The 13,231-nt window shown below is 56.0% G+C and overlaps 1 protein-coding gene across 3 annotated transcripts; it reads left to right on the top strand.

The window, feature by feature from the left end:
• The first annotated feature begins 520 nt into the window (after positions 1-520).
• Positions 521-11,854, top strand: LOC132085112 (SLAM family member 8-like). Of its 3 annotated transcripts, none has more exons than XM_059490484.1 (8): positions 521-805; positions 5,664-6,005; positions 7,143-7,439; positions 8,157-8,276; positions 9,016-9,110; positions 9,703-9,720; positions 9,763-9,915; positions 11,240-11,854. In XM_059490484.1, exons 1-7 carry the CDS (start codon positions 733-735, stop codon positions 9,907-9,909), a joined length of 1,092 nt encoding a protein of 363 aa, XP_059346467.1. In that variant the 5' UTR covers positions 521-732; the 3' UTR covers positions 9,910-9,915; positions 11,240-11,854. The 3 variants fall into 3 exon arrangements, with proteins under 3 accessions (XP_059346467.1, XP_059346466.1, XP_059346465.1); XM_059490483.1 differs by having other exon boundaries at positions 9,670-9,720; XM_059490482.1 differs by having other exon boundaries at positions 9,703-9,915.
• Positions 11,855-13,231: the final 1,377 nt, after the last annotated feature.

The following is a 13,231-nucleotide window of genomic DNA, read 5'->3' as shown; positions in this document are numbered from 1 at the left end:
CCCCCCATTCCCGGTATTTTTACCCCCCATTCCCGGTATTTTTACCCCCCGCTCCCGTTTTTCCCTCCCCGCTCCCGGTGTTTTTCCCCCCCTTCCCGCATTTCCCTCATTCCCGCACTCCCTCCATCCCCGTTTTTCCCCCATTCCCGGATTTATTTTTCCCCATTCCCGCATTTTCCCCCCATCCCTCTTTCCCCCCCCCCAGCCCCGTTTTTCCTCCATCCCCGTTTTTCCTCCATCCCTGTTTTTTTTCCCCCATTCCCGGTGATTTCCCCCCCCCATTCCCGCTGTTTTTCCCCCATTCCCGCACTCCCTCCATCTCCGTTTTTCCCCCAATCCCGGTGATTTTCCCCCATTCTCGGTGTTTGTTTTCCCCCCATTCTCGGTGATTTTCCCCCCATTCCCGCACTCCCCCCATCCCCGTTTTTCCCCCCCATTCCCCTTTCCCCCCCCCCCCAATCCCGTTTTTCCCCAAATCCCGCATTTTCCCCCCAAACCCCGCTGTTTTTCCCCCCATGGCGCTCCCCGCTCGCTGAGCCCCGCGATGCTCCGCGCCCCTCGGGCTGCGGCGCCGGGGTGGTCGCTCCTCCTTCCTCCCCCTCCTCCTCCTCCTCCCGCTGCTGCTCGGGGCCGCTGATCCCGCTCCGAGCCGAGCCGAGCCGAGCCGAGCCGAGCCGAGCCGAGCCGAGCCGCGGTAACAACATCCCGGGATAAGGAGCCGAAGCCGCCGCGATGGAGCGGGAATGGCCGCGGGGCAAAGCGCGCCTGCCCTCGCTGCTGCTGGCGCTGCTGGGGCTCGGCCCAGGTGAGTCGGGACCCCCGGGACCCCCCATCCCCATGGAAAGCTCTGGAATGTCCCCCGGACCCCCCCACCCCTCCCCACGCCCGATTTTGGGGGGTTTTATGTGGATTTGGGGGCGCTGCGATTTTTTAAAAAATTATTTTCCCCCCTCCTCTCCGGCTCCTTACGTAAAGCCGGGGGGAGCGAGGGATCCCCCCGGAATTCCCAAAGATTCCAGAATTCCCGAAAATCCCCTCCGGCCGCGCGGGCAGGTTTATTACGGCGTTAATTTGCCTCCGTGATTAATTGGCCCTGGCTGGGGATGGTGCCGACAGGTGATGCCCCAAAAAACCCGAATTCCCGGGAAAGGTGGGGAAAACCAGAATTCCCGGGAAATGTGGGAAAACCTGAATTCCAGGGAAAGAAAAACCCGAATTCCCGGGACAGGTGGGAAAAAACCCAAATTCCCGGGAAGGGTGGGAGAAACCCGAATAATTCCCGGGAAAGGTGGGAAAACCCGAATTCTCGGGAAAATCCCGAATTCCCGGGATTCGGAGCGCAGCGTGGGAAGAGACGCGGGGGTAAAGGCGAGGCTGGAGTTGGATTTTGGGGGAATTTTCGGGGATTTTGGGGCGGATCGGGAGCAGGGACGGATCCCGCTCCTCCCTCTCCCTCCTGTCGGCGCTGCGGGAGAGCCGCGTGCTCCCAAAAAATCCCGAAATGTGGGATAAACAGGCAGGGCCGGGGCGGCGCTTGGCGCGGGAGGGGCCGAGCGTCCGACCGGGATGGAAAACGGGGAAAAATCCCGGGAAAAAACGGGGGGAAAATCCCGGGAAAAAACGGGAAGAATCCCGGGAAAAAACGGGGGAAAAATCCCAGGGAAAAAAAACGGGGGAAAATCCCGGGGAAAAAATCCCGGGAAAAAACGGGGAAAAATCCCGAGAAAAAACGGGGAAAAATCCCGGGAAAAAACGGGGGGCAAATCCCGGGAAAAAACGGGGGAAATCCCGTGAAAAAACGGGGGAAAATCCCGGGAAAAAACGGGGAAAATCCCGGGAAAAGCTCCGGGAAACCCTGGGGGGCTGCGAACCCTGGGGAGGGGGAGCGGATCCTGGAATTCGGGAGAGGATCTTGGAATTCCGGGGGGTTTTGGAATTCGGGAGAGGATCTTGGAATTCCGGGGGGTTTTGGAATTCTGGAAGGTTTTGGAATTCCTGAGGGATTTTGGAATTCCCGGGGAATTTTGGAATCCCAGGGGGGTTTTGGGAAGCCCCTTCCCGGCCCCTCCTCGCCCTCAGCGTCCGCCCCTGGGCTCTGGGGGGGCTTCAGGCCCCAAAAAACTTCACCGAGAGCTCGAAAATTCCCTTTAAAGTCGGGTTGGAAAAGCGGGAATGGGACCCGGGAAAAGCGGGAATGAAACTCGGGAAAAGCAGGAATCAATCCCGGGAAAAAGCAGGAATCGATGCCGGGATGAGCGGCAATCAAATCCTGGAAAAGCGGGAATCAAACCCTGGGACGAGCAGGAATGAAACTCAGGGAAGGCAGGAATCGAGGCGGGAAAAAGCGGAAATCAAATCCTGGGAAAGCAGGAATGAAACCTGGGGAAAGCAGGAATGAAACCCGGGAAAGGCTGTGGGAAAAGTAGGAATAAAACCCTGGAAAAGCGGGAATAAAACCCGGGAAAAGCGGGGATTAAACCAGGGAAAAGCGGGAGTGAAACCCGGCCCAAACAGGACTCGGGTTTAACCCCGCTTTAACCGGGACAGGGGCCGGGAGGGGACACCGGCGATGTCCCCAAGGCGGGGGACACCGGCCCGAGCCCGGCGGGTGGAGCCGCTGCTCCCGAAACCCCCGAAATAACTCCCGGAATTCCCGAAATCCCCGGAATAACTCCCGAAATAACTCCCGGAATTCCCGAAATCCCCGGAATAACTCCCGAAATAACTCCCGGAATTCCCGAAATCCCCGGAATAACTCCCAACATTCCGAAATAACTCCCGAAATCCCGGGACGACTCCTGAAATTCCCGAAATTCCGGAATAATTCCGAGGTTCCCGGTGCCGGGGCCGCGGGGGAGGCGCTGCCAGCACCGGGCGGGATTTATCCAGGGAAATGCCAAAAAAAGGGAAAATAAACCCAAAAAATCCCGAATGGAATCCCAGAGCCTCCGCCTGGGGCTGGGATCAGGAATCGCCAATCCCAAAATTTTGGGGTTTTGTCCCTGCCTGGAGCTGCCCAGCCCCCAAAAAACCCCATTTTTGCAGGAATTCTACCCCAAATAAACACAATTTTTGTGGAAATTTTACTCCCAAAAAACCCCCAATTTTCCAGAAATTCTGCCCCCAAAAAAACTCCAATTTTGCAGGAATTCTACCCCAAATAAACCACACTTTTGTGGAAATTCTACTGCCCAGAAAACCGCCAATTCTGCAGAAATTCTGCCCCCATAAAACCCAATTTTACAGAATTTCTACCCCAAAACCGCAATGTTGCAGAAATTCTACCCCAATAAACTCCATTTTCTGTGGAAATTTACTCCCCAGAAAACCACCAAGTTTTCAGACATTCTACCCCAAAAAGCCCCAATTTTGCAGAAATTCCACCCCAAAATCCCCGATTTTGTACAAGTTCTACCCCAAAATCCCCAATCTTGCAGAAATTCCTCCACCCAAAATCCCAAATTTTGCAGAAATTCTACCCCAAAATCCCCAATTTTGCAGTTCTACCCCAAAATCCCCAATTTTGTAGAAATTCCACCCCAAAATCCCCAATTTTTTACAAGTTCTACCCCCAAAAATCCCCAGTTTTGCAGAAGTTCTACCCCCAAAAATCCCCAATTTTGCAGAAGTTCACCCCAAAATCCCCACTTTTGCAGAAATTCCACCCAAAAAGAAACCCGCCGTTCTCGGTTTTCCGCAGGGCTGTTGCAGGAGGCGCGTTTTGAGGCAGAAAATGAGGTTTTGGAAATTCTGGCTGGGAATTCCACCCAGTCCCTCCTGGAGCGCTGTTCTGGTGAGAGCCCCGGCTCAGATGGGGCCGCATCTGAACCTGGCGGTTTCTGTTTTCACCTTTTGGGCCGATTTTCCCCCCAAATCTCTGCCCTCCCCTCTCTTCGGAGGCTCGGAGCCCCCGTGTTTGTTCATTCACCTTTTTCGCTGATTTTCCCCCCAAAATTTCTGCTTTTCCCTCTTTTTTCAGCACACCCGCTCACACTCCGCTCCAGACCTGCAATATTTCCCTTTTCAGCCGCTTTCACCCCAAATTTTCCTTTTTTCCTTCTCTTTTTGAAGGAATTTCCTCTCCTGGGACTGATTCACCTTTTCAGCCGCTTTCACCCCAAAATTTCTGCTTTTCCCTCTTTTTGTGGTGACACCGACGGCTCCGAACCCAGCCAAGGCCGCTGCAGGACCTTCCTCCTCTTCTTCCTCTTCCTCCCCAAATGACCCCAAAATGTCCCCAAGTGTCCCCAAAATGTCCCCAAAACTTCTCCAAACATCCTAAAAACGTCCCCAAATGTCCCCAAACGACCCCAAAATGGCCTCAAATGTCCCCAAACATCCGAAAAACGTCCCCAAAATGTGCCCGAAGCTTCTCCAAACATCCCCAAAAATGCTCTCCCAACATCCTCAAATGTCTCCAAATGTCCCCAAATGTCCCCAAATGACCCCAAAATGGCCTCAAATGGCCCCAAATGTCCACAAGCATCCTAAAAACGTCCCCAAAATGACCCCAAGTGTTCCCAAAATGGTCTCAAATGGCCCCAAACGTCCCAAAATGTCCACAAGTGTCCCCAAAACATCCCCAAACATCTTCAAAATGCTCTCAAAGTGTCCCCAAATGTCCCCACTGTCCTCAATTGTCCCCAAAGCCCCTCTGGTGACATTCCTGTGTCCCAGAGCGGCTCTTGGGCCAGTCCTGGGCAGGTGAACGCTGCCCCGGGTGGCTCTGGGCTGCTGTCACCCTCCAAAAAACGTCCCCAGATGTCCCCAAACGTCCCCAAAACAGTCCCCAGATGTCCCCAGACCCTCTCAGGTGACATTCCTGTGTGTCAGAGCTGCTGTTCAGGCAGTCCTGGGCAGGTGAACGCTGTCCTGGGTGGCTCTGGGCTGCTGTCACCATCAACAAGGAGGTCCCCAAATGTCCCCAGAGCATCTCCAGTTGTCCCCAGTTGTCCCCAAACCCTCTCAGGTGTCATTTCTGTGTCCCAAAACTGCTCTTTGGGCAGTCCTGGGCAGGTGAACGCTGTCCTGGGCGGCTCTGTCCTGCTGTCCCCGTGGCTGCTGCCCAACCAGACCATTCCCAAATGTCCCCAGGTGTCTCTAGATGTCCCCAGCTGTCCCCAGATGCTCACAGGTGACACTGTTCTGTCACAGAGCTGCTCTTCGGGCAGTCGCGCTCCCCGCCGCAGCAGGTGAACGGCGTGCTGGGCGGCTCCGTGCTGCTGTCCCCACATGTCTCTAGATGTCCCCAGGTGTCTCTAGGTGTCCCCAGGTGTCTCTAGGTGTCCCCAGGTGTCCCCAGGTGTCCCTAGATGTCCCCAGGTGTCCCCAATGTCCCCCATGTCCCGTTTTGTGCCGCAGAGCTGCTCTTCGGGCAGTCGCGCTCCCCGCCCCGGCAGGTGAACGGCGTGCTGGGCGGCTCCGTGCTGCTGTCCCCAGGTGTCCCTAGCTGTCCCCAATGTCCCCAAATGTCCCCAAATGTCCCCAATGTCCCCCATGTCCCGTTTTGTGCCGCAGAGCTGCTCTTCGGGCAGTCGCGGCCCCCACCCCGGCAGGTGAACGCTGTCCTGGCGGCTCCGTGCTGCTGTCCCCACATGTCTCTAGATGTCCCCAGGTGTCCCTAGCTGTCCCCAATGTCCCCAATGTCCCGTTTTGTGCCGCAGAGCTGCTCTTCGGGCAGTCGCGCTCCCCGCCGCGGCAGGTGAACGGCGTGCTGGGCGGCTCCGTGCTGCTGTCCCCGCGGCTGCTGCCCAACCAGACGGTGAAGGAGATCGAGTGGAGCTTCTCGGGGGGCTCCGGCGCCACCATCCAGGTGGCCGAGGTGGGCCCGGCGGGGCTGGAGCGGCCGGACCCGCGCGACCGCTTCGGGCGGCGCCTGGAGCTGGTGAACGGCACCGCGCTGCGGCTGCGGGCGCTGCAGAGGGGCGACAGCGGCGTCTTCGGGGCCCGCATCAAACTGCAGCCCGCCCTGGTGGATGACCAGACCTTCAACCTGTCCGTCTACGGTGAGGGGAGACCGTTAATTGGTTAATTAATTCATTCATTTAGTTATTAATATGGTCAACTTGGGGTTTGTGTGGGGAAACTGAGGCAAGGAGTGTACCACCCCCAGAAATGGGGCTTTAGGCTGTGCTGGTGGGTGATCGGGCCTCAACCTGTCCGTCTACGGTGAGGGGACATCGTTAATTGGTTAATTGATTCATTCATTTCGTTATTAATATGGTCGACTTGGGGTTTGCGTGGGGAAACTGAGGCACGGAGCGGAAATGGGGTTTTAGGTGACACTGGTGGGTGATCAGGCCTTCAACCTGTCCGTCTACGGTGAGGGGACACGGTTAATTAATTAATTAATTAATTGGTTAATGATTCATTTGATTCGGTTGGGGTTTGGCTAGGGAAACTGAGGCACGGAGTGTACCACCCCCAAAAACGGGGCTTTAGGCTGTGCTGGTGGGTGATCGGGCCTCAACCTGTCCGTCTACGGTGAGGGGGAAGGGTTAATTAATTTAATTCACTAATTTAATTATTCACTTAGTTAAAGTGGGGTTTGGGTGGGGAAACTGAGGCACGGAGTGAACGACCCCCAGAAATGGGGCGATCAGGCCTCAACCTGTCCGTCTGCGGTGAGGGGACGTGGTTAATTAATTTAATTCACTCATTTAATTACTCCTTTAATCGTTCATTTAATTATTCATTCGTTAAGGTGGGGTGTTTTGGTGGGATTTTTGGGTTTCTTGGGGGCATTTTTGGGGTTTTGGGGCGGGGGGTTTGGGGTATTTTTGAGGGGATTTTTGGGGATATTTTTGGTGTTTTCGGTACCATCCCATGCCCCCCGTTGCAGAGGCCGTGCCTTGGGGAGTTTTGGGGAAATTTGGGGGGAATTTTGGGGAGATTTTTTGGGGTTTTTTTGGGGGTTTTTGAGGGGATTTTTGGGGGGATTTTTGGTGTTTTCGGTGCCACCCCGTGCCCCCCGTTGCAGAGGCCGTGCCTTGGGGAGTTTTGGGGAATTTTGGGGGTAATTTTGGGGGGATTTTTTTGGGGTTTTTTTTTGGGTTTTTGGGGGGGATTTTTGGGGTATTTTCGGGGGGATTTTGGGGGATATTTTTGGTGTTTTCGGTGCCACCCGGTGCCCCCCGTTGCAGAGGCCGTGCCCAGCCCGCGCACCCGCAGCCAGCTCCTGGCCAGCACGCTCGAGTGGTGCAACCTGACCCTGCAGTGCCAGGGCAGCGGGCGCGGCGCCGTCAACGTCACCTGGCGGCGCGACAGCCTCACCTGGGGCCACCTGGGGCCCGGGCGCCACCAGCTGTCCCCCGACGGCACCACGCTGAGGGTGGCGCTGCCGCCCGCCGCCACCAACGTCACCTACGCGTGCACCGTGAGCAACCCCGCGGACCAGAAGGTGGCCGTGTTCGACCTGCAGAGCCTGTGCCAGGGCGGAGGTGACACGGGGACACGGGGGGACGTGGGGACACGGGGGGACGTGGGGACACAGGGGGGACAGGGGACATGGGGACAGGGCTGGGGACACAGGGACAGATTGCCCTGTTCGACCTGCAGAGCCCGTGCCAGGGCGGAGGTGACATGGGGACACAGGGGGGGACACGGCTGGGGTGGCACACCTACCTGAGGTGGCATGGCCAAGGTGACACACCCGGGGTGACCCTGCCCCGGTGTCACGCTGGAGTAGCAACAGTTGGGGCGTCACACTGGGGTGTTTGTCACACCTGGGGGTGCCACACCTGCCTGTCCCCATGCCCTCAGGGGGTCCCTCGGCGTCACAGCCCCGGTGTCACACAGGGTGTCACACAGGGTGTCACACAGGGTGTCAAAGCCCTGGTGTCACACAGGGTGTCACACAGGGTGTCACACAGGGTGTCAAAGCCCTGGTGTCACACAGGGTGTCACAGCCCCAGTGTCACACAGGGTGTCACACAGGGTGTCACAGCCCTGGTGTCACATTGGGTGTCACACAGGGTGTCACACAGGGTGTCACAGCCCCAGTGTCACATTGGGTGTCACAGCCCCGGTGTCACACAGGGTGTCACAGGGTGTCACACAGGGTGTCACACAGGGTGTCACAGCCCCGGTGTCACACTGGGTGTCACACAGGGTGTCACAGCCCCGGTGTCACACTGGGTGTCACACTGTGCCCTCAGGGGGTCCCTCGGCGTTCTCCACCTCGGGCTATGTGGTGCTGTCCCTCATCCTGGTGGCCGTGAGCCTCGGCGGCGCCTTCTGGTGCTGGAGGGTCAACAGTGAGAAGGCGGCCGAGGCAGGTGGGCACAAATTCCCAAATCCCCAAATTCCTAAACCCCAAATCCCCAAATTCCTGATTCCCCAAATCCCCAAATTCCTAAACCCCAAATCCCCAAATTCCTGATTCCCCAAATCCCCAAATTCCTAAACCCCAAATCCCCAAATTCCTGATTCCCCAAATCCCCAAATTCCTGATTCCCCAAATCCCCAAATTCCTAAACCCCAAATCCCCAAATTCCTGATTCCCCAAATCCCCAAATTCCTGATTCCCCAAATCCCCAAATTCCTAAACCCCAAATCCCCAAATTCCTGATTCCCCAAATCCCTGATTTCCCAATTCCCCCAATTCCCAACTCTCAACTCCCAGTTTCCAATCCCCAAATCCCCAACTCCCCAACTCCCAAACGCCAAATCCCCAATCCCCAAATCCCCAATTCCCCAATTCCCTGCTTTCCCAGTTTTCCCGTTTCCCCATTTTTCCTATTTTCCTGTTTCCTGCTTTCCTGGTTTTCCCATTTCTCCATTTTTTCTCATTTTCCCATTTACCCATTTTCTTGTTGCCCTGTTTTCCCAATTTCCCCATTTTTTCCTATTTTCCCTGGCTTTTTTCCCATTTTTCCCATTTCCCCCATTTCCCCGTGTTTTTTCCCCATTTTTCTCCATTTTCCCTGGGATTTTTCCCCATTTTTCCCCGTTTTCCTGGGGTTTTTTTTCCTGGTTTTTCCCATTTCCCCCATTTTTTCCCCCATTTCCCCTCAGCCGCCACGCCCACGGCGCCGCCCGAGGAGAGCCCCGCGGAGGCGCCGCCGTTCAGCGACATCGTCTGCAGGAGCCCCCCCGAGGGCAACGACCAGGTACGGACCCCAAAAACCCCGCGGGGACCCCAAAAACTGCGAGAATCCCAAAAAACCGCGGTAAATCCTAAAAATCGCAGGAATCCCCAAAGAAACCTGCAGGAGTCCTAAAAAACCGCGGGAATCCCAAAAGCCACGGGAGTCCCGAAAAACCAAGAGGGAGCCCAAAAAAATGGGGGGGGGGGGTCCCTAAAAACCACGGGAATCCCAAAAAACAGTGGGAGCCCCAAAAAAAAAACCCACAGGAAATCCCAAAACCAGTGGGGAGCCCCAAAAAATGGGGAGAGTCCCCAAAAACGGGGAGAGTTCCCAAGGAAACATCAGAGTCCCAAAAAACCTCAGAAATCCGAAAAACCACGGGAGGGGTCCTAAAAAACCAGGAGTGAAACCCCAAAACCGTGGGAGTCCCAAAAACCATAAAAACCCCAAAACCTTGGAAATCCCAAAAACTGTGGGGACCCCGAACTGTGGAAATCTCAAAACCCATAAAAACCCCAAAACCTTGGGAGGGGGATCCCAAAAACTCGGAGAGACCCCAAAAACCGTGGGGGGACCCCAGAAACCTCAGGGGCCCCCCGTTGTCGCCCCGCAGGGCCCCAGCCCCCCCGAGGCCCCGCAGGAACCCAGCGAACCCCAAAAACCCAAACCCGAGGCCCCGCAGGAACCCAGCGCACCCCAAAAACCCGAGGCCCCAAAGGAACCCAGCGCACCCCAAAAACCCGAGGCCGAGGCCCCGAAATCGCCCCCGGGGGGCACCGAGCAGAAAGGGCCCGAGGACACGGCCGAGGAGGTGACATAGGGCCAGGTGAGCGACCCCAAAACATCCCAAAACCACCCCAAAACACCCCCAGAAACACCCCCAAAACACCCCAAAACCCCCCCCCAAAAAAAAACAAAAACCACCCCCAAACCCACCCCAAAACACCCCCAAAACACCCCCAAAACCAACCCCAAAAACAACCCCAAAACCAACCCCAAAACCAACCCCAAAAACCCCCCAAAAACCACCCCAAAACCAACCCCAAAACCATCCCAAAACCAACCCCAAAACCAACCCCAAAGCCACCCAAAAACCATCCCAAAACCACCCCAAAGCAACCCCAAAACCACCTCAAAAACCTCCCAAAACCCACCCCAAAAACCAACCCCAAAACCACCCCAAAACCAACCCCAAAACCAACCCCAAACACCACCCCAAAATCACCCCAAACCCACCCCAAAATCAGCAAAAATGGGGATGTTCAGGGACATTTGGGGGGCCCCAAAAAGACCTGGGGTAAACGGTTTGAGGTGTCCCAAAAAAGACTTGGGATTACAGGGTTGGGGGTGTCCCCAAAAAAGGACACTTGGGGGACCCCAAAAAACTTGGGATTAAAGGGTTAAAGGGCTTTTTTTGGGAGGGGGTGTCCCCAAAAAGGGACATTTGGGGCACCCAAAAGAGGGAGGGATGAAGGGTTTGGGGTGTCCCAAAAAAGGGTGGGGGTAAAAGGGTTGGGGTCCCAAAAATGGACATTTGGGGGACCCAGAAAGAGCTGGGGATAAACGGTTGGGGAGGGGGGACTGACCCCAAAAAGGGGACCCCAAAAGAGCCGGGGTTAAAGGATTTGGGGTGTCCCCAAAACGGGACATTTGATGACACCTCGGACCCCAAAGGAGCCGGGGTTAAAGGGGTTTTCTGGGGAGGGACTGACCCCAAAAAGGGACATTTGGGGGACCCCAAAAGAGGGAGGGTTAAAGGGTTTGGGGTGTCCCCAAAAAGGAACATTTGGGCAACCTCAAATGAGCTGGGGTGAAAGGGTTGGGATGGGGAAATGGCCCCAAAAAGGGCATTGAAGGGTTGAGCAAGGGCCCCAAAAAGGGACATTTGGGGGACCCCAAAAAGGGCATTAAAGGGTTGGGGAGGGGGCTGCCCTAACCCCAGTCCCGATCCCGGGGTCTCCCCCCCTTTGGGACCCCACAAACATTGGGGTCTCCCCCCCTTTGGGGACCCCACAAACTTTGGGGTGTCCCCGCAGGGCCCCCAACCCCACAAACATTGGGGTCTCCTCCCCTTTTGGGGACCCCAACCCCACAAACATTGGGGTCTCCCCCGCTTCGGGGACCCCACAAACTTTGGGGTGTCCCCGCAGGGCCCCCAGCGCCGGCACCCCTGGAAGGGCTGAGAGCGTCGTGTGCCAAACCCCGACCCAAAACACCCACAATGGACGGATTTCCCCGATTCTGACCCCAAAACCCGCGGGGCCGACCCCGATTCCATCCCTGAGACTGTTCTGGGGAGGGGGCTCCAAGCCCGGGGGGGTCCCGGGGGGGTTTTGGGGTCCCTGGGTGCTCCCCGCATGTTTTGGGGTGGGAGGATCCCCCTGACCCTACAAAGGGACAGATTTCCCCGTTTCTGACACCAAAATCCTCGGGTTTGACCCCAATTCCCTGCCTGGGGCTGTGCTGGGGAGGGGGACACAAGATGGAGGTCCCAGACGGATTTTTGGGGGGGTCCCAGAGGGGTTTTTGGGGGGTCCCCGGGGGGATTTGGGGTGGGAGGATCCCCCTGACCCCACAACTGGACAGATTTCCCTATTTCTGACCCCAAAATCTTCGGGTTTGTCCCCAATTCCCTGCCTGAGACGGTTCTGGGGAGGGACACTGGGGACACCTGGGGGACCCCAAAACCCGGGAGGGACATTGGGGACCCCCCCACCCCCCACACCCGCCGTGTAAATATCAGCAAATAAATGTTGGTGACGTTTGGGCTGCGTGTTTTGTTTTGGGGGGGATTTGGGGTGGTTTGGGGTTTTTGGGGTGTTTTGGGGCCTGGTTTTGGGGCTGGTTTTGGGGGATTTGGGGCCTGGTTTTCGCCCTGGGTTTGGTTCTATTTGGGGTTTTTTTGAGGTTTTTTGGGGTGGTTTTGGGCTGGTTTTGAGGGTGTTTGGGGCCTGGTTTTGGGGGTGGTTTTGAGGCTGGTTTTGGGGGTTTTTTGGGGCCTGGTTTTGGGTATTTGGGGCTGGTTTTGGTTCTATTTTGGGTTTTTTTATTTTTTTGGGGGGTGTTTTGGGACTGGTTTGGGGTATTTAAAGCCTGGTTTTGGCCCTGGGTTTGGTTCTATTTTGGGGAGGGTTCTGGGTGTTTTGGGACTGGTTCTGGGACTGGTTTTGGGGTGTTTGGGAATTCGGGGCTGGTTTTTGGGCGGGTTTTGGTGTATTTGGGGCCTGGTTTTGCCCCTGGTGTGGTTCTGTTTTGGGGCTGGTTTGGGGTTTTTTGGGGTGTTTTGGGGCTGGTTCTGGGGCTGCTTTAGGGAGTATTCTGGGCCTGTTTTGGCCCTGGGTCTGGCTCCGCTTTGGGGCTGGTTTTGGGCTGGTTTGGGTCTACTTTAGGTCTGTTTATACCCTGTGTTTATAAAGGTTTAGGTCCCTTTATGGGCCCGTTTAGGCCCAGTCTGGGCCTGTGCTCAGGGCTGCTTTGGCTCTGGTTTTAGGCTGTTTTGGGCTGTTTGCCTCCGTTTATACCCGGGTTAGCTCCATTTGTACCTGCGTTTGCCCTGTTTTGGTCCGTTTATATTGGGTGTTCTCCATTTATACCGGCTTTTGCCCTCTTTTCATTCCATTTATACCTGTTTTAGCCCTGTTTATCCCCATTTACCTCGGGTTTTGCCCCCTCTCGGCTTTGTTTATGCCTGTTTATTTCCATTTATCCCGGTTTATCTCCATTTATTCCTGGTTTAGCCCACTTTGTCCCCGTTTATCCCTGTTTTATCCCCGTTTTCCCGGTTTTTCCCCCCTCCCGGCCCTGTTTACGCCTGTTTCTCTCCATTCATCCCGGTTTTAGCCCCGTTTATTGCCGTTTTTCTCCTTTATCCCGGTTTTTGCCCCGTTTATCGCTGTTTTTCTCCATTCATCCCGGTTTTAGCCCCGTTTGTTGCTGTTTTTCTCTCTTTATCCCGGTTTTTGCCCCGTTTATCGCTGTTTTTCTCCATTCATCCCGGTTTTAGCCCCGTTTGTTGCCGTTTTTCTCCTTTATCCTGGTTTTTGCCCCGTTTATCGCTGTTTTTCCCCGTTTTTCCGGGCCCGTGTTTGTGAGGGCAGGGGGCGTTTCCCGCGCGCGCGCTCCCGCGCCGCTCCCCCTCCCCT

The sequence above is a fragment of the Ammospiza nelsoni genome, chromosome 28 (assembly GCF_027579445.1).
Source record: "Ammospiza nelsoni isolate bAmmNel1 chromosome 28, bAmmNel1.pri, whole genome shotgun sequence".
Taxonomy (NCBI): domain Eukaryota; kingdom Metazoa; phylum Chordata; class Aves; order Passeriformes; family Passerellidae; genus Ammospiza; species Ammospiza nelsoni.
The sequence above is the reverse complement of the archived record's forward strand: the minus strand, read 5'-3'. Positions and strand labels throughout refer to the sequence as shown.

What these genes read in the sequence shown, in the direction of transcription:
- LOC132085112 (XM_059490482.1), top strand. Translation starts at nt 733, where the DNA reads ATGGAGCGGGAATGGCCGCGGGGCAAAGCGCGCCTGCCCTCGCTGCTG. An exon ending in CTTCAACCTGTCCGTCTACG is followed by an intron (nt 6,006 to 7,142) that starts GTGAGGGGAGAC and finishes CCCCCGTTGCAG; the next exon opens with AGGCCGTGCCCAGCCCGCGC. An exon ending in GAGCCTGTGCCAGGGCGGAG is followed by an intron (nt 7,440 to 8,156) that starts GTGACACGGGGA and finishes CTGTGCCCTCAG; the next exon opens with GGGGTCCCTCGGCGTTCTCC.